The sequence below is a fragment of the Hippoglossus stenolepis genome, chromosome 7 (assembly GCF_022539355.2).
Source record: "Hippoglossus stenolepis isolate QCI-W04-F060 chromosome 7, HSTE1.2, whole genome shotgun sequence".
NCBI lineage: Eukaryota > Metazoa > Chordata > Actinopteri > Pleuronectiformes > Pleuronectidae > Hippoglossus > Hippoglossus stenolepis.
In genome coordinates, this window is record NC_061489.1 from 13,091,596 (window position 1) to 13,112,711 (window position 21,116).

General features: G+C 41.9%; 1 protein-coding gene across 2 annotated transcripts; it reads right to left on the bottom strand.

Annotated features, from left to right (window-relative positions):
• Positions 1 to 1,373: 1,373 nt before the first annotated feature.
• On the bottom strand, positions 1,374 to 20,648 carry kdm3b (lysine (K)-specific demethylase 3B). 2 transcript variants are annotated; one of them, XM_035160743.2, is made up of 25 exons: positions 20,127 to 20,647; positions 16,611 to 16,775; positions 15,765 to 15,878; positions 15,371 to 15,476; positions 14,432 to 14,556; positions 14,288 to 14,347; positions 13,447 to 14,148; positions 12,168 to 13,338; positions 11,867 to 12,083; positions 11,550 to 11,764; positions 11,289 to 11,441; positions 10,488 to 10,595; positions 10,253 to 10,380; positions 9,868 to 10,174; positions 9,519 to 9,772; positions 8,818 to 9,090; positions 8,530 to 8,701; positions 8,324 to 8,414; positions 7,257 to 7,387; positions 7,005 to 7,124; positions 6,615 to 6,638; positions 3,974 to 4,113; positions 3,527 to 3,703; positions 3,284 to 3,418; positions 1,374 to 2,343 (listed from the first exon to the last, which is right to left on the bottom strand). In XM_035160743.2, exons 1-25 carry the CDS (start codon positions 20,319 to 20,321, stop codon positions 2,263 to 2,265), a joined length of 5,364 nt encoding a protein of 1,787 aa, XP_035016634.2. In that variant the 5' UTR covers positions 20,322 to 20,647; the 3' UTR covers positions 1,374 to 2,262. The 2 variants fall into 2 exon arrangements, with proteins under 2 accessions (XP_035016634.2, XP_047196443.1); XM_047340487.1 differs by lacking the exon at positions 6,615 to 6,638 and having other exon boundaries at positions 20,127 to 20,648.
• Between the last annotated feature and the right edge of the window lie 468 nt (positions 20,649 to 21,116).

Consider the following 21,116-nt stretch of genomic DNA (forward strand, 5'->3'; position numbering starts at 1 on the left):
CAGAGCTTTTTATATTCAATCTCCGATGCTGAGTGAAGTTAGGTTACTTTGTGTTCATCCTACCTGGTTTATCTGCACAAAGGGTTTTTTGTAAAATGTGTGTAATTTCAAACATGTCTGTGTGGAATGGGCTGTTTTCTTGGCCTGTGTTAAAACTCTGGAGCTACTTCAGAATTATTCCAAGTCATTAGTGAGCCCTCCTCAGACAATTCTACGATATACTGTCAGTTTATTGTTTGTGTGCAGAGCTTTTTAGATTCAATCTATGATGCAGAGTGAAGCTACAACACATTGAGTTCAGCATTCCTGGTTTATCTGCAAGGAAGATTTTAGTCAGTGTTTTTCATACAATAAAACCTAATTTGCTTTACTAGTGTTCACTGAATGGCTCATATACATATTTTAATAATTTACTTAGCTGGTATTATTTTTCATACATTGCATGTCAGCTATGTCAGGTCTGTCAAGCAACAGACACAAGTCAGACTTCAAATCACAACTTTTCAAAATAAAAGCTCTGCAATTCAGCTTGATATAAAGCATTGCATGCAGCAACAGACAAGTATTTGTTTTTACTAGTTTGAAGACAGTTTGCAGAGGAGGAAGTGATTCTATGAATGTTGCCGTTTCTGTGTACATATTTCTCCATAACTTTTTCATATAAAAAGGTCAGGGAAACACAGTAACTTGGTTATTGTGACCTTGACCTTTGACCTCCAGGCACCAAAATGTAATCTGTGAATCTTTGAGTTCAACTGAAAGTTTGTACCAAATTTGAAGACATTCTCTCAAGATGGTCCTAAAATATCATGTTCAAGAAAAACATAATTAACTTTGTGAGGCCACATTGAGCTTGACCTTTGACCTTGGGCTACCCAGATGAAATCCTAGCTCAAGTGAATGTTTGTGCCAAATATGAAGGAATTCCCTTAAAGTTGTTTAGGAGATATTGCATTCACAAGGAAAAATTTGCTTTGTGAGGTCACAGTGACCGGGACTTTTTGCCACCAAATTCTATTCAAGTCATCCTTGAGTCTAAGTGAATGTTTGTGCTAGATGTGATGAAATTCCCTTTGGGCCTTCCTGATATATTGAGTTCAAAACAACGCAAGGCCATGTGACCATGACCTTTTGACCTCTGATCACCAAAATGTTATCAGTTCATCTTTGAGTCAACGTCACGTTCGCTGGCCTGAAAAGCATTCTGACATGACATCAGGCTGTGAACGGAAAATTATCAACAGATTAATTGATAGTAGAAATAAAAGTCGAAGCCCTAATTCAGGCACATTAATACTTGTTCCATGTCATAAGCGGCCCTGGTATCATAAGAAAACAGGTTTAGTTAGTAAAGATACACATGAAGCCAACAGTAATTTTTGTAACTTTTATTGTGAAAAATCAAACAGACTGCTAAGATCAATATATATTGATACGATGTTAATGGCCAGTAGTTCTGTTCAGCTGCAATTGGGATTTTTGAACTATGGTGTTGAAAATCTTCCGTTCATTCAGTCCATGGGACAAAGACAAGTGACCAAACCCATGACTTGAAAAAACTGCCCTCTCTGAAGTCCTTCTGATCATTATCTTGTGGTGTATACAAAGAAAAGACTTCTTTTTCTAAAACTGAAATAAGAAAACTAAAATACAAAACTTTGGTCTGCTTCTCTTCACTGGCTGCTTCCCAAATTCATTTCAGCCACAGAGGGCAGAAGCAATCAGCTGTTTAAAAACTCCAACAACGAAAAAAATCTACAAAAACAGGTTAACCTTGCTCCTATTGAAGAAAAATAATATCGACGTCATCAAAATAGGAAAGTTAGCCCAGTACTCACATTTTGTCAGTCGCTTATATAGTAGCTGAACCTCTGCTCCAAAGGCACGTCAGCTTTAACCTCCCTTACTCTCACATCATAGATATACAATGAGAACAACAGAACAAACACACTGACTTTAAATACGAAGTTAATCAGAAAAAAAGAAAACAACTAGACAAGTTTGAGCATACTGTGCAACAGCGATAAAGGACTTCCTTAATCGAAACATTGACTCACCCCTCCCGGTCTAAACCCTCCCCAGATCAAATGTTCTCTTTCCGCAAAAACAAATCTTCACTGCCCAAAAAAACGCTACACTCTATCTCTGTAGCTTGTGTATGTAGGTATGTAATGTTTAGTGTGTGTGTGTGTGTGTGTGCGCGTGTGTAGTGGTGTGGTCTTCAGAGGGTGGTTGTCTTGGGACAGCGTTAAGTGAGAGGAACTAAGGGCGTGCTAGTTTAGGTTCATGGGCCTTCATAGTCCCAACAGCGTCCTTCACTGCGTGATAGATGATGTTCTTCACCTGAGGAAAATGACAGAAAAAGTCTGTTAAAACGATGACAGACGTGGAAACAGTCTCCTGCCTCAGAACAACGATAACTCGCACTCAGGCTGGGGACTGACTTCAATCTTTTAATACGAAGGTAAACACAATACAGTGTTTGACTTAATACAACAACATTAAATACCTTATTATCTACAAAATAATTTTCTTATTTAAAGGTACTATATGTTACGTTCAGAAGAACCTTGTTATTAATGACAGTTAAGGTCAGTCGTAGGTATGCATACTGGAAATAGTTTGGTTGTTTATTTTGTTCTGTAATTTGCAGTTCCATTTAATGTCGCGTACTAACAATATTAGTCCCCATCACCCACTGTTTCTCTTGCACCCTTCTGTTAGCAGCATGCATGTGTTTGATGCACACATCGTACGGAGAAATCAGCCTCTGCTTATCAGACTTTATAATGACACGTCTATGTGCTGTCTGGAAGATTTGAAAATTCACTTGGGTAAAAGAATAGATTGAGCTCAACACTCTAATCTAAGGGGATTAAAAAATAAAAACTTGCCAAAGTTATTTTGATATTAACTATATTGGTTGAACTAGATCCAACTTCTATGTAATCCCTGCACGTGAAACCAGCAGATTATATAAGGTGACCACCGATGATGATGTCAAGAGAGTTTCAGGGTGCTATAAAGATGATCTCCACAGCCAGGTTAATACGTCACTTCCTGCCTCTGTATGCTGCACTCGGCTGCTCCACCTCTCGCCTGACTAATGTGGAGGATTTGATGCTGTTGTGAACATGTCTGTGCAGAAAACCTCTGGCTGTGTCATGCATGTGTGAAAGGCAGACTACGGGTAAACTCCATAGCCAATTCTCCGGATTTCCCCCGGAGGTCGTGTCTGAAAATGGCTTGAGACACTGAAACGATATGAAAAAAGCAGACCGACCTGTAGCTTGTCTTCGTGGTTTGTATGAGTAGTGGACAGGTGTCTGAACTCCTGGGTCAGTCTGAAACAGTGCCTCACATGCTCAGGAGAAACAAAGTCCTCAGCCACCTTGATACAGCTGTACAAGTTGTGCACCTGGGAGGGAAGAGCAGAGAATGTAAAATATGTTGATAAGAGAAGAAAACATGACCATGGACCTTGAATCAAGCATTTATAAGTTATGGTTTCTGTATGGAAACTGACCTGGTGTGGTGCTCCAGCAGGAATGAATACAGCATCTCCTAAGAACTGTACAATGGCCCAGCCCTGGACACCATATTCTTCATAGAGTCTGCGGCGGAGGACCTGGTCCAGGTACCAGCTCTGGTCGTGAATGGGGTCGTGGTCTGGAGGGTTTTCTTGACCCTGCTCCTCTCCCACCTGACACAGATACAGATTAACAACGGCATTATGCAGGTGATCCATGTGAACCATACAACTATTTTGGTTGATGGAAAGCAGCTGATCTCTCCGATTTCTGTTTGTGCATTGTAATGGATATGTGTTGACATGATGACGTAGGTAATGCACTGTTCATATGCTGTTTTTAAAGAATGCTGGGTCTGAGGCTAAGATATTTCACATGTTCAGCCAGTGACGGTGCAGCTTGAGAGATGAGACGCTGGTTCGTAAAGACACGTGGCTGCTGACCTTTCGGAGCAGTTCTCTGATCTTTTCAGCATCTTTGGCAGCGTAGATGTGCCAGAGCGCTCCAGGTTTCTCTTTCACCTCGTACACCCTCCGCTTCGTCATTTCATCCACATCGCCCTCCTCGATGGTGGTCATGACCTCTGGAGGACAAAACATAAACAACAACGCACACATAAAGGGGAGCAAAAGGGTCATTGACCGTGTCTCTTTGATGACAGGATTTTACAGCCGCCTCATTAAGTAGCTTTTGAGCTCCACGTCATCAGTGTCGATGCTGTTTCAGGATAAAGTAACTACTGTCATCTCCTAATTTAAGTTCCATGGCTGACTAAATGGATTATACTGTTGGAGCAACAGCAGTTCTCAACTGGTGGCTCACAACTCTGTAACAGGCCGCAGGTTCATTGTAAGTGGACTGCATGAAATTAAATTTAAATAACATTGTGCGGATGTGTAACCACATTCAGCATAGGGAAGTGGCCAAACCTGCAAGGAAAGACGGCTGCTGATGCCAGCACTGCTGAGGTTAGTCACACTCGGCAAACCCATGATCCAAAATACATTGGGCTATACTGCAACTGTTTTCTTAGTTTTAGACGAAATTTACATATCTTTCCAACAGGGAAATTAGTGGTTATGAACATTGGCAGACTGATGTTTCTATAGAGCTATACATTTTGAAAAAGTTAAAATTTTAAATGGTGTTAGGGTTGTGATTAATATATGGATCCTGTGGCTGGACCAGTTGAGAACCACTAGTGCAAAGAAAAGGACAATTTACAGACTACACAATTACATTTACTGACACAACAATCACATCCACAGCCTAAGGTTGATCAAACAGAGGAGCTACTGTAACACTACTGAGTGAAGGAGTACTAACTACTTACTGAAATAAAAGTTTTTCAGAAAGAGGGTGAGTGGATGCACACACATTAATGACATATGTATGTACTTTCAGTAACCTTTGTCTTTCAGCAGCCAAAGGTGATTTATTCTCAGTGATTCTCTTCACTATCGTTGTGTATGTGCAAAGAGATACCAGAGGTTAACAGTGACTATGTTTACATGGACAGCAATATTCCCACTATTGACCTTATTCAGGATTATAATTCAGAAATTATTTCAATTATGACATTTACATAAGTTGCTCATAGAATATTCCATTCATATTCCTTCTTATATGTTACAGAGCACAGCCTGGTTATGACTCGTATCATAATGTCCAGTGCATCATTACATAAAATGTTCTTCTGTCAATGTCACAAAATGCTGTGAATTCTCCAATAGGACGTTATTTTCTTATGGGGTTAATATCTGAAAATTGGTGTCCATGTTAACGTAGTCAGTGTGTGTATACTGGCAACGTCATTATAAAGACGACATTAAAATTTGACTCAAAACAAGGTCATTTACAACATGTTTTTAGCCTGAATGCCCGCTGTGAACGCAGCTCCAGAGGAGGATACCAGAGGAGCAGTATGGAGGCATTTATGTTGTTTCTTTACATTTGAAGAATCGGTCGCCATTTACTTCAATTTTATTGGATTTGGCCGCAACACCCCTGAAACTCCAAAAGTGTTTTGTGGACTCAAACACTTCACCCACCACTCATGCGCATAGTAGTGAGTAGATAATGAGAGAATTTAAATTTTTAGGTGAACTATCCCTTTAATGTGTGTAAATTCCCTGGCCCTTAGTTGAACAGGGAATGGTTAAAAAAAAAAAAAAAGATTCAGTTTATGCTTCTTCACTTATGTTATCCTCATAATTAGTAGTGGGTATTTAAATCATTGATACATTTTTGTAATGTATGAGTAGAACTTTATGCTCATGCCCAAGCGTGGGGCTCACGTGCCTAAATCCTCTGCCAGCATAAGGTGCTGCCAACACAGAAGACTGTTATCTATCTAAATTATTTATTTCTATTGAGTGTTTTTATTTCACTCCTAATTATTATTGTTACAATTCTTTCTCCTGCAGTTACACTTTGTGGGAGGTGGTTGGATTGAGCTATTGCTGTTTGTGATGTTTGTACTGCTCTAAACTACGGCAAAGTTGAATGAGAACATATTCATTACAAAAGAAGAAGGGGGGGGGTGTACAACAACAGGATGCCTATGGTCAGACTCCATGTTACTGTAATGGGTGAGGGGAAGCCTGCAAGGAAATGCAGATGCCAATTCTAAATGCCCTTCGTTCAAAATTCTTCACCCACAGTGCTGGGACAAGAGCACAGATGACCCAAAGCTGGCAGGAACTGAAGATACTGCTGTAACTATGAGATCCTGTGGGATCTATGTTGATTCAAAGAATTCACATTACTGCACTAACTGAACCCGACAGCTACACACATTTTACTCCATCCCTGAAATGAATTAAGAAAAAGAAAGAGTGGATCGCCAAAGGCAAACAATAGAAGTTCCAATGGCAACTTAGGTGTAAACAAAGGTTGTATTTAAATAGAAATAGAGGATGGGATGAATAAAAAAAGCCACAATAGTAACTAACAGATGGGTCCCAGTGCTTTGGCCCCTACTGTACAGATAGTAACATAAGGATAGGGTGGAGGAGATTAGATGGGGAGTTAGTCAAGAAGAAGGGCATGCTGCTGAAGTGATACAATTGAAAGTCTACAGACCTTTGTGTCCAGACAGATCTGCCTCTGTGAATGAGAAATTTTGCCACAATGTAAATGAGTGAGACCCACTGGAGGGTGTACTCAGGGTCCTATCCAAGCCAATCAAGCCTGGAGCAACTAAAACAGTACAAGCATGATGGAAAACAGCTCTGATAATGTTCTGCATGATTGTTTGGGAGAGATGAGATAGACGAAGGTTGAGTGAGTGTGATCCAATGCTTGAAATTTGTTTTTCTTTTATATTCTAGTATATTATACAGAATGTGTTTGGTATTAGAAATTAATCTCGGGATGCAAGTAGTGTTTTTGATCACATTTAATGATTTCAATGAATGTATGTGTGTCAGAGAGGAAGAGAGAGGAAGAGAAAGAGAGGTTGTGTTTACTGACCTTGCTCCTGGTCTGCATCGACTTGAGGGATGCCAACATACACCATGACGTTGACAGCATCAGATACATCCAGATGAAGGTTAGTGGTTCCCACCTTTCTGTCTTCACTGGAGATTAAGCCTGGGGGAAGGCAAGGCAGTGAGAGAGAGAGAAGATGAAGACAAATAGAGTATACAATGGAGGGAAGGGGAGAAAGAGATGAGACATCGAGGTGCGCTGACACTGGATGAAAAATTCAGCTAAGCTTCTTACCATAGGCATTGTACATCTTAGGCCCGAGGTCAGGACGCACAAAAAAGTTGGGCAGACGGGCAGCAAGGTTTAGACGACCATCTCTCTTTGTGTACTCAGGCAAGGGGAGGTTATCCATCAGATCATCGAACCTGGGGAAAGTATGAGGAATACATCAAATAAATTACCTTACAATTAAGCCCTATGAAACAAACTGTGATTAGTAAATAGGGGCTTGATTGAAGTAGAATTCACAAACGTGTTTTGCAAATAAGTTCAAAGAATCCTGAAGCTAAACTCAGTTGTAATGTCTTTGAGGAATGTTTAAGATAATGCACACAAAAACATTTTTGTGGAAGATTAAAAAACAAAAAGATTATGCAACCATGCAAGTGAAGGAACCAAAAGAGACAAGTCATCAAATCACCAGGATCCTACAAAAATGGCACATGAAAAATGACAAATTCCATATCCTACTTTATTGTCTACGTTGTGCATGTACCATCCATTCCATTTATAACCTAAAATAATACACATTATTCTATATAATTATTATGTTGCACATTTGTAAATAAATCCTTCTGGTAGGGCTGGGTGATATGAAAAAAAAATCGTATCACATCATGGTAAACAAGATTAACGGTATTACCCGTCTTTGTGGGAACATGCTTTTGACACAATTTGCAGTGCACGCTACTCTGCTTCATTTCCTGTCATTTTCCCTTTTATCTCGCTCCTACTCCTGACGTTCTGGTGTGCACGGCGGCAGTAGCCCAAACATTAGCAGGTGTGCTGCTGCCGGCTGCTACTCCTACGCTCTGTGCGTCAACCTAACCTAACGTGGTTGTAACTCTATTCCAGCCACATGATTGATTCCATGCGGCGCTATTCTCATTATTATTGGCTGTTCGTGTTGTCTGTCAAAAAAAAGGATGGAACGAGTTCTATCGACGTTGTATCGACCAAGTCTTATATTTCTATCGAGGAAAAGTTATTTTGCAATAATTATCTTTAGCGTTTTATCGCCCAGCCCTACCTTCTGGGGATGATGACATATTATATGAACAACATATTTCTGGGTGCCTAACCTTGTGGGCATCATGTCCCTGAAGTCTTCACCTGGAGGCCAGTCCTTTAACTTCAACACCATGGGTTGGCCGTCATTATCTTGCAGTCTTTCTACATTCGCAAAAAAAAACCCAAACACATTAGTTACATGACTGACATCAGAGAGAAATGGGCATTAAAATAACAGTCACAGGCAGAAATTTGCTAAAATATATTGGGGACTCACTTTTGATGACCTGAAAACCATCCCAGAAGTCTCGCACTTTCACATCAGAGATGATGGCACAATTTCTACAGTTGACCAAGTCTACATCCTGGTCTCCAAACTCCTCACTGAAGGCTTCAGGTCGCCACAAATTAGATTTCAGACGTTTATGTATCCCTGACACCAACACAGGCTGGACACATAGGTGAAGAGTTTAGACAGCAGACAGAGCAACACAAATCAACACAGGTAAGTTTCAACCAAGGTTTTTCCAACAGCCAACCATCATCCTTATCGTGTGATTCTTACTTGTCCCTGCTTCCAGCACTCTCTGAAGATCTTCCAGTTGTTGCCGTTGCTGGGATCTTGTAGGCAGAGGAGTCGTCCATCGCAGAGCCAGGAGTGCGAGGTATGTGGTTCTAAAACACTAAGGCCCATTACACCATCTTTGCGGCCCCCCAAAGCAGAAAGCTCGCCACCTTCAGAGGCCCCAGTGCGACGGCCTTCTGCTTTCTTGGTCTCTACAACCGAGGCAATGATGTGATCGAGGAAGTTCGGGAGGCTGCTCTTCAGCTTATCACTCTAAGAGACACAAGAGGGGCTTTTGTTACTCAGTTGTGTACTTGTATTTACACTTGAGTAATATAAAGTAAAGGTAGCAATATTTTTCCTCTTTTCCATCCTGGCATTTTCAAATTAAACGATTTGGTTAATTACAACCCCAGTCGATGGCAGTAACACAAATTATAATCTGTTCAATTATAACTTCAATTATCTGCTCCTGTTTTTCCACAGGTGTGATAATATTATAAATAATAATAACTCTACTTATACAGTTCTGAAAGACATTATAAAGTGGCTTGAAAAGGACTACAGCATTAGGAACGAGAAATTTCCCAGTAAATCTAGACATTTAATTAAAACTAAATATAATAGAGCAAAAATATGAGATAAACATAAATATGGTTAGGGGTTAAAGACTACACAGAATAATAAAGGTTTATACTTACGCCTGCTGTGCTAAAGACGGAGGGGAATGGTACGCCACTCTCTCCAGGACCCTGGGGGAGTTTTCCTGGTCCAGAGTTGAGCAGATCCCGTAGACTGGACCCCTCAGGTTTGGACTGGGCCATGCTTGAGCCCAGTAACAGGCTGTTAAATAGCTTAGGGCTAGAAGCAGATGGCTTTGACAGGGCACTGAGGGAGTCCAGACCAAAGGGAGGCCGGCTGTCTCGACTCATCATGGCCCGAAGTGAACCAGAATCTGGAAGAAAATGCAACCTCAACTTTAATAAAGATTTGGATTTTTTTTTAGGTGCTCAGATTACACTGACCCTTTATTGCCTCTTTCCCACTTACCCTTGGAGTCATCCTTGGCTTTTTGTGTGGCCAAGTCTGCCAGCCAGTGCAGAGCAGAGCTGTTGCCCTCTCCCAATGAGCGTGACTCCTTGGCAGAGGACTGGGCGAGGTTACAGGGGGAGGATGTACCACTGGTGGAGTTACTAGTACTGCCCACACTTTCCCCACCCCCACTGTCTGATGGTGCTGCTGTTTGTGTAGGTTCTGTTTTGATGGCTGACGCTTCTCCCTCTGATTTTGGAGTGGTGCCAATACCAGAAGCTGCAGCTATAAGGCTGCCGCCACCACCGCCACCACTCGTTGTAGACTGCAGAGACAAACACAACTAAATGTTAAAGCCTTCTTCATGGAGATATAAAAACTTTTGAATTTAAAAAGACAGTACCTGTGAAATGCCATTGGGAGCAAAAGGGCGCACAAGAGGCTTGGTGTGTCGACTGGTACATGGACAATTGGCCTTAATACCCCACTTGCCTCTTGCTGAATGCACCATGTCCCCTATGTTGTATAGAGCTAAAAGAGACAGACAATTAAATCAATCATTGCAGCTCTTATTGTACAAGATCATATTAAATACTTGATGTTCTGAATTTATGATTCTTTCATAAAGTAAATGTTACCTGTCCCAGGTATAATCTGCGTAGGCATGAGGTTCTGTGGCTCATGAGGTTGACCTTTAGCACATTTCAACCAAGAGAAAACCTCGTCCTCTGAAACGTCATCCACATCTAAAAAGGAGAAAAAATAAATATGATACCACGCATAGACTTGCGCCACCGAAGTCTTTTACGCCTGCGTAAGAAGCACAAATGCAGATGATGAGTTCCAGTAAGGAAGCTGTGAATTGACAAATACAACACTGAAGATTATTATGATACAGCTGGAAATAATGTTTAAAAAAAACAGCCCGGTTTGCTTTTGAAAATGGACAAACGGGGAAATCCTGGAGACTTTGGCTTTGTTGTCCTCTGTGTACTGTTTAGTTTTTTTGACAGCCCCTGAAGGCAGCACCAAAAACAAAAACCTATTTTCCCCCTGGCGACCTGAATGTGATCGATTTTATCGAATGATTTTATCGAATGATCCATATCGATTTTATGAATCGATATGGATCATTCAAATGAAGATCGATTTAAATCAGAGAATTTTTTTTACACAGCCCTATGTTCAATTCAGAAATCAGGATATTCTGAAGGGGCGAATAAATCACAACGTGATTGGCAGATTCAAATGACACAGAATAAAGTGGACCAATCGGGTGTGCAGAGTAGAAATTTGCCTGCCTACTTCTTGATCCGGGCCAGGTCAACACTGTCCTATTGTTGTACTAAAAAAACGAATTAAATGAAACATGTTCATTTAACACTGGAATAATGTAGTGAACTGGATAAAGATCTCTAAATGTCACTGTTTTAACTCACCCTCCCTTGGCCTGTTCCTGCGGAGCCGATAGCAGTCCAGACAAACTCCAAAGCCACACTTGCGGCACACCCAGTGGATGTTAAAGAGGGTGGTCTCACACACATCACACATTTCTCTGACGCCTCGCACAGCACGTTTCCATGCCACTTTCTCTGAAGGACAGGAATAAAAAAAACAATTATATAAACCGATCTGAAAGGTCGAGTGTTAAGATGAAGAGATTGAATGTGAAGAAAAAGAGCAGATGCCTATATACTTACGGTGAGGTTCCACCATCATCATGGCCTCCTTCTCAGACATGACCAACTGACAGAACTGATCTCCCACATTGGCCAGGATGTACTTGGATGTATCAAGGTCCAGCCCCTCTTGAACAGCTGGTGCAGGTAGCCACAAACTCATAGCCATGGAATCACTCTGCTGAGGGCTCAGAAAGCCTTCCACGCGCAGCACACCTTTACGAGTGAAAGCCAACCTGGTCACAGATTTAAAAAAGAAAAGTTGATTCAGTAAACAAAAGATTTTGGGGGAAATTATAACATCGTCTATTCCTCAGTGTCTCGAAAAAACTACACACCTTCTGAAGTGGAAGAAACGACAGGCTACATTTGGGTCATCATCATCATCGCTATCTTCATCCGTATTCCGATATTTACGGTAACGCTCCAGGCGGCACTCACGGCATTTGTGCAAGTGAGGGGCTACATTGATGCAGGAACCATCCTGGAGAAAGGACTCACCAGACTGCTTCAGACGACGCACCTTGCTCTGGTCTTTTAACACAGACTGGCCCACTGAAGGACACAACTTAGTGTTAGTTCAGATGCTCAGTTTGTACCAAAGGATTACAAACATACTCAAGAGTGGACAAGTCTTACCTTTGAACGGCTTGTTACGTGGACGGCCCTTAGAAGCCCCCTGGACTTTAGTTTTCTGCAACATGGCACCATCCTTAATGGGGAGTGGTGGGACTTGGCCTTTCTCTGGGCCCTCCTCATTCTCACTCAGGTCTGACAGGTCACTGTTGCTGCTGGAGTCAGAGTCACGTTTGGATGCTTGGCCTCTTTCCTCCAGGGTAAACTTCTGGGACTGGCTCTGGTCAAAGGACACAGGCTCTTCTTCCATTCCACCAGGGATGCTTCCAAACATGCGGCAGCCTGAGGTGGATGATGGCATCTCCGCAGCCTCTTGCTCCTCCTTGGTCAAAGTCCCTTCACTCTGTGACTTCTGAGATGAGGCTGGCGCTTGAGTGGAGGAAGAGCTGGGTGAAGCAGCTGCCGAGAGTGATTGGAAAGAGGAAGACAGAATCCCCTTAAGTGGCTCTGCCATAGTGAACAAGTTCGGCTTGCTGTCCGAGGTAGGACCCAGGGTCTGTGGCTCAGCCCCACTGAGTCCAGCAAACGGTATGTGGGAGGTTTTGTCCCCATATGCCAGGAATGGATTAGTGGGCTCTTTGGAGGCTTGCAGAAAAAGGTTCTGGTGGCTATCTGAAGAAGTAAAACTGGATTGCATGCCTAAACCCCCCATGGAAGTTCCATTATTACTGCTCTTCTTAGAAGCACTTTGGGCTCCAGGGGCTGCCGTCTGACCACCAATACTTATACTAGAGCCTCTTCCTCCTGAAGAGCCACCTGATGACGGTTTGTTGAGTACACCATTTCCTGTTGGATGGGTCTCAGGCACTTTGGGCTGGTTGGGCTTTTTCAGCCCTTCGGTGGAGGTTGCAGGCTTGAAAAGGCTTGGGGGCTCTTTACTCAGGCTCTCCGACACTGTGGTGAAGTAATTGGTGTCCTTGGATTGGGTCTGACCAGCAGTTAGGCTTGGGCCAGGGCCAGAATTCTGGGTCATGCACTGGAAAAACAAGTTTTGGTCTTGCTGGGTTTGAGTCTCATTCTTTGCACCACCAAAGCCAAAACCAAAAGGTCTGGAAGTGTCCTGGGAGGTTGTGGTAGGGGTCGGAGCTCCATTGGTCTGAGAGGTAGCATCTCCAAATAAAGGAGCAGCTGGAGCAGCCTGGGGCAATCGAAAACCCAAGGCAGTTTTCGACCCCTAAGAAACAAAACAATATGGTTGAGTTAATTTATATTGATTACAGAAACAAGACGATGATGAACATCAAATAATGGTGCTGACAGTACTGATCACTGATTGTCTTACCTCAGTCTGGCTTCCCCAGGCGGGAGCTTTAGAACTAAAACCAACAGCAGCAGAAAGGGCCACACTAGGGCCACTGTCATGTGACCAAGAAATCGTGACAGGGCCCGGGGAAACAAGAGCAGCCGTTTTGGAAAAGGGCGACTGGGAAGCCTCCTCTCGGTCTGGCTGGGGGGATGGGGAGGCCTTGGGGGCAGGAGCACCAGGGACCAGGCTTGGCATCTGACCTAATGAAGGGAAAGATGTGGTGGAGAAGGGAGAGGGGGCTGGTTTGAGGGGGGGAGGGGTGGGAGTGTGGGAAACCGGGGTGGTGGAGTCTGCTACCACTTGTGTGGTGAGTGAGCGGCCGTTTTCTTTGACGTGGGCTGGATATCGAGGAGGGGTAGCATTTGATTGGTCCATCTCGGGTGAGGAAATTGTATTGGGGGATGACACCCTGCCCTGAGCGAAGGTTCCATCTGTAGAGCTCCCGTTTTTGGTTGTGCTGCTGACTCTTTCACCGGAGTCTCCAACCCAGATCCCCATCCCTTCCGCGGGGGTTTTGTTTGAATCGACACAGTTTTGTGCGTTAGCTCCCGCGTCTCCAGCTCCTTTAAAACGTTTCAAGTTTAGGTCATCCTCACCTTCGGAGGGAGTCCTACGTCTACGTCCACTATCACCCTTTATTGTTTCACTGTCCTTCCTTCGCCGACCATTCTTACCAAGCTAAAAAGGGAAGAACATTTTAGGAAGAAATTCTATAAATACATTTTAAAACAATTTAAGCGAAAAATACAAACAATTTAAACAAAATATAGAGGAGAGTGTAAACAGTATAGTCTGATTTATAATATGACAAACTTACCTCCCCCTCTGCCATCATGACATGGATCACACGAGGATCTACAATTTGATTCTCTTTTCCCTATGGCAAAATAGGTTTGATTTTAGTGGCATCCTCTCACACCGTAACCAAAATGTGCTCACTCAAAACATATGAGTCCTTTACCTTATCCAAGGTAATCTCCATAATGTGTGAAATAGGGTCGTGCTGTGAGACCAGTCCTGAGGCCCAGCACTCCTCAAACTCTGGCTGGTACACAAGAACCCTGCGTCCTTGAATAGTGTATGAACCTGAGCAACAGCGACAAAGGAACAAGTTACATTCAAACCTAATCAAAACAGATGCAGGGGATGTAGAACAGATGGTACATTAGATGATATTTTAATTAGGGGTGATTAGTTTTGCTCAAAGAGTGAAGCATTACCACCAATAGCTTAGCAGCATTATGTCTACCCACTGTGACACCTACTGCAACAGGCTGCTTTTGGATGTGCAACCATGTCACATGTTTCAGATATGGATAAGTGAGAAATTTGTAACCTGGAAAGGATGTTTATTTAGACAATTTCCCTTATTTAAAATGGGCTGTCAAGATTTAAATTAGTTTAAAGAGTTATAATACTCAAAATGGATAAATATTTGTTATTTAAGATCAGAACCTGTGTCATTTACACTGTGTTTTAAGCCTAAAAGTCCAGACCAGAAGTAGCGATGCTAACGCGTGCCCTTGGGCGAGAGTTTGTCTGCAGTGTGTGCGGTGTTTCCGGTGGGTGCGTGTGAACGCGGCTCCAGAGGAGGATATCAGAGGACATTTAGGTAAAAAAAATTGTAAATAATGCAGCTTCGAGTGGATTTGAATGTAGGGGCTTAAGGACACTTGGATGATACCACAGGAACAGAGTGGAGGCACATAATGTTTATTCCTGTTTTTCTTTTTTTTTTAATGTTTGAAGAATCAATCACCAGTTACTTCAATTGTACTGTATTTGGCTGCAACTCTGTTTACCCCTGAGTATTTTTCTGTCCCCTTAAGACAAGACACTGAAGAGAGGCACAAAGGTAGAAAAAGAAAACAACAAACACTGGTTGAATGTGGCGTCTTACCCTTCCTGAAGATCTCCTGCAGTTCAAAGTCAGTGCGCCAGCTGGAGATGGCAGCCTGCAGCGAGGGCTGCTCCAACAGTAATGGGTGTCTTATGTCTTTATCAACCTGTACAAGGACACAGTACACACTGTCCTGACTTAGTGCTCACTACACAGCAATAATCTGGAACAAAAACTTCACACTAGAGTATAGCATGAGAGAACTAACAGATACTGCCGATAATATTTAATTGATTTTCCATGACAGTTTTATCATGTCAAGAGTTATATCAAATGTTCAGTATAAATATTATTTGACTAATAAAAAACTATGTTTCAATAATTTTTTTGTGATTCAACTAGCTGGTTTAAAACTACTAAAAGTTCAAACAAATACTAAGAGAAACGTACACACCTCAAATCTCTGGATAGTTTTGTTATCAGGGAGGAACTCAAAAGTCTTGTTTCCAAAATACTCCACAGGAACCAACGAACCTAAACCCACTCTATCCACGAGTGAGCGGAAGACCTGAGGAAAAAGACAACACCATTTAATTCTCTGAGCATGAAGAAAAATACTAAACAGGGCTGAATTCCAGCAAAAATTCTATTCAGAAATTCTAACAAGATTTCTCCCTCAGAAACACAAGCGCAATATCTGTCAAAATAATCGCTTAAAGTGATATTCAGGTCGAACACTTCATATCTGTTTTGCGTTCAGTAATCTTTTACTTCTGCTCACAATACCAATATAACTGACTTTAAACATAAAGTGAACCATTGTGAGCCCAGTCTCGGTTGGAAGGCCTGAGAAGTGAAAGGTGTCTTTCACCAACATCGGAGTCTGGCATAGACTGAGTGGGAAAATTTCATTTTGAAACAAATCTCAATGACCTGGAAATTCTAACTTGTGTATTCAATTCACAGTCACATCAGCAGTTCTTTAGATGTTTCCCCCAAATATAAATATGATCCAGACCGCATTAAAATATCAGATTGTATATGCCGTTTTTTATGGCTGTATGTTCATGTTACATATCTAACCTGTTTCACAGGTCTTGATTTATTTATTTTTTGTCAGGGGGATGTACAGTTGCCTTCGACTGGCCTCGATCAGCAAGTTCAGGGGAGTGAAAAAAATAGCTTTTTTCTGACAGCAGTGGTTGGTCTTGTTCTGACGTCCCACTTCAACAAGTGGTACACACTTTTGTGTATAAAGCAGACATTCTTGCCCCCATCCACTGTCCAACAGTTTACTCACTAGAGCAGGCCAGGCAGTGGATGATGCTGGGGCTCCAGTAGTCCCGGTGCCGTCACTCCGATTGGCCCAAACGATAGAGTCTTCTACCAACAGACCTTTCACCCCTTCATCATACACCTGCACCCAGGAACACCGCTGTGAAGCATTCTCAAACTCCACAAATACCTAGTCAGAAACACAGAGAGAACAGAGCGTAAACATAAGGACTTTTATAGACAACTGCTGTACTGGAGTTCACATTCAAGTAACTCTAGCAAATAAAATCATTTAAAAATGTAGTACAAGGTGGAAATATGTTCAGCATTATCGTTTTTGGAAAAAGAGAATTAATGTATTTGGACAGGTCAACTATCAAAGTATTGCTTGTGTGTCGCGGCAGCCTCCTCTGAGACGGGGTTTCATAACCATGATAATACTTGTTTCACGCCAATAGTGTTCACTTTTTTAAAATGACAATAGAAAAAAAGTATCCAAATATTTCATTATGTACATTTAAATTTACTATGTAAACCTTTCATGCCAATGCTGCTCCTAACAGTATGAAGCACTCTGTCTTCATCTATTGTAAGTTTATACATGTTACTTGTACAATACAATCAAACAACTTATCCTTTTGCAAATTTATTACAAATCAAACTTCAGAGTGGTCCTGCAAATAAAAAGTTCAATAAAAAACACTTCATCTTTATAAGAGCTAGATGTGACAGACAAACACACATTAACAGGCCCGCTGGTAGGATTACAAGGAAGGAGTACCTGTCAATCATTAATTATCTTGATGCTTTTGTTTAAAGTAAAGGTTGATGATTAAATAGCCGAAAATGGCCAACAGAGACATTTAAAAAAGCCAACATTCAAATCATGGCATCAAACACAAGAATAACTTTGTTGCTGACTTGGGGCAATAAAAAGATATGTAAACTGCCATAGTAAATGTATTATTTATTATGATAATATACCATATGCCTACACTAAGGAAGTTCTATGTAATCATGAATGGAATGTCTCAGTTGGAGGTATCTTTGTCTTTTATAATAACATTTTTTCATAATCATTTATCCAGTGGGCATGAATACCAGTTACACTATAAACTCTACAATGTGCACACATTCTGTAAGAATCTACAATAATTTCTATAACCCTGTCTCCTTATGGAAGATGCTTTTCATATTTATAACCTTTTCTGTGACAAAAAACAAACAATAAAACTGCACCAATTACCAATTTATGAGCAGACTGAACAATAAAACTAATTCGCCAATGTTTCCAAATACAATGAAATGCACATGGTAAACTTCACTTCCTTCCTCCTCCTCTCATACACAGTGTGACATTTGTACGACTGACTTTCTCACACAATCTGAAGACACCATGACACCTCCCACTTGTCTATGATGTAAAATTGATTGTATCACTTTGTCGAGTTCAGTGAAGTAAAACACCACAGACACTTCAGAGGATTTTGACGGCAGCTGTTCAATGTGAATGTGAGACAAGCTGTGAGAAACAGACCGGGCTGCTATCAGCGTGCCTGACTCCCCCGGTCGCTGCTTCTGGGCAAATCAGGGTCGAGTCAGGGTGGAACATTTCATGGAATGTTATTGATTAACACAACTGATGTAACTAACTAGCCAATTACCCACCTGCCTAGATTCAAAAGGAAAGGGAAAAGGAGATGTGGAGTGAGTCAGAGAGAGAATAATGTGTATATATATGCACACTCCATTATATATAAACACCTTCATCAAGATACATCAATTATTCCTTTAGAATTTGGTCAAAATGTCAAAAAATGCAACATTAACTAAAGTGAAAACAATAACATTTCTAGAATCTTCGTGGAAATCTGTTCAGTAGTTTTTACATAATCCTGCTGCAAAAATAAACAAACTAACTAACTGGGGCATAAACAAACTGGGTCTTAAGTAATAGCGATAATTAACATATTTCTTTGGAATAGTTATTCATACTACAACTATTGTATCGGTGTGCCAGAAGATGGAAATAAACATGGTAAACCAGAAGGGCACTCGGAGAGAGCACACCTCCATCAAGGCTGATTGGCCAAAGTATTACATACACATTTGTTGTCATGAGCAACATGTACACAGATTTTTCCTCCCAATCATTTACCATTCTCTTAATAAACCACTAAATCTACACTCCCAATAAGACGTCTTTAAAAATCAAGACATTCACTACTTATGAGGGTTTTACCCAACAGATTCCACTGGTCACATTCAGGAGAGTGGTGGGAAAAGGGGAGGAAAATGTAGACATATAATCCATATTCATTTTGTTCATCCAAACCTGGAATGAGTCATGATGACTCTATATGCGACGTAAAAACAGAAAAAGAAACTTAAAAGAGTCTTACATGTCTTTGTGTTGTTTTGTTTGTGATTATGAAAATTGTTTTGAGAGTAGAAGACAAACATGGGAGAGCACTTGTCTTTGACTCCATTTGTAACTGTACCTTCACATCTTAGAATCAAGGACCTCGGTATGACTGTACCCTTGTCACGATTCAAAATGTCAGCAGGACACAAGAACCAATTTGTCCAACATAAAAGACATGTTCAATCCTCTGCCCCATTATTGTTTATATCACTGACGGATCATCAAGAAATATCCATTTTGTTGAAGGCTAAACAGAGAACCAGTCCTGGTCTACGAAAGTCAGATGTGCACCTTCCTGCTTTTGAAGTTGGATAGTTTTGCTTGATTTTAACAAAGTGTTTTTTTTCTGCAAAGGGTCACAGGACCATCAGAGAATGTTCTATTGTAGTTGCATTTAAAATATGTAATATTATTAATTTAAGTCATGTATAAATCTAGTATGCGTGTTATATTTTTATTAATCTAGTAACCTGCATTTTAGCTAGTCAGTGACAGCTTTTATATAGGTCACCCACCGCCCCATTTTAGGCAAAATCTCACTGCACACCAAACTACACAAAGCTTGAATGAGGGTAAAATGTTTAATTAATTAAAGTTTGTGTTGAATTGGAAAGTTTAGATTTAGTCTGAACATCTAAAGATCTGGACCAGAAAGTTAAGTCGAACAAATTCCTAGTTTACCTTCATATGAACGTGTGCGGCCTTTAACTCGACTGACAAGCTAACGCTGATCTTCGCTGCTGCTTCCCACAAATCTATCACAATGTTGCGATGGTTAAATTCCCTCTAACATGTGTGGACTTTAGCATTTATCGCTACGGGGCGAAGATTCGTGTGGCTGGAGCGGAATGCCATTCGTCAAAACGCCAAAGAGCTAACAAAGCCAAGGCCACAAAATCCCCGGCCTCGAGTTTAGCTGCGCCTCGCTGCCTGCGACTTGTAGCTAGCTGATATATGTGCGAGCTAACGTTACCAGCCGACACCTACCGACAGTGGCGGTGAAAATGGAGCTTAATGCGGCGGGAAAAACATACTTAATGGCTAACACGCAGTTTGGATATTTATTAGCGAGTGTTTCGCCATGAAGTGCGGCGTCGTTTGTATGTAAACACTGACCGTCAGCCCTGCAGCAGCGCTTGTTGTTGTCGCCTCCGCTTCGCTAACCTCCGGGGCGGCCAGGCCGATAACGCTCACCGCCCGCACCGTCCCCCGGAGCCAGGTAGCCTGCTCCGGCTCGGATCCATTCGCAGACGTGCCGTCGTCGAGGAGCAAGAGCATACGCTTCCCTATCAATTCGAGGGAGTCCCCCATGGTTCGCTCGCAAGCTAGCTGCCCTCCGTGAGCTGCCGTCAAACAGTGGAACTTCTCCGCCCGGGATGGGAACTCAAGAGCGGAACGAGATTGGCAGAAAAAGGCGACTTCCTAACCGACGTTAGCGCGAGAGAGGGGTCGTCTCACCCGGTGCATCCGCGGGCACGAAGCGGCGGACCGAGCCACGCCAGGAGCTCACGTAGTCGAGATGTTATTGTCCTCCGTGCTAACGCAACTCTCCTACTCTGTCCGCCATTGAGCCCTGCAACAATCAAACGCACTCCTCGTCGACAGGCAGCACTGCGGAGGCACACAGCGAGAGGGTGCGCGGAGACAGCGACCTCTAGTGACGGGCCCGAGCAGCGCGGCCTAAACCACTGTGGGACGCTTTGTTTTGTTGGGGGTTTTTTTCTGCAGGATTTTGCGCAGCAGAGGCGGACCTCCTCGTCACAGAGAGGAAAAGTTCAACCCCTTCCAAGAAATACAACATTCTTTCATTTCAAGTCAGACCGGCACCTTTTAGGTAGATATCACAATTTATGTACTTGTTATTTAAGATCTGAACAGAGCTGGAGTTCATTTCTATTTTTGCCTAAGCGCATGAGGAATTTATTTTCATAATTTTATTCTTAGAATTGGAGTCTAAAATCTGACAAATTTGCATAATTTATACAGCATATACTCTTATCCTGGTTTTTGTCGAATAAGCTTATGTCAGATTTCCATCTTAAACGTCCTTTATATTTTCTAAATTGTTATAACTCATCTCACGTATTCAGTCTATGCTAAATTAAT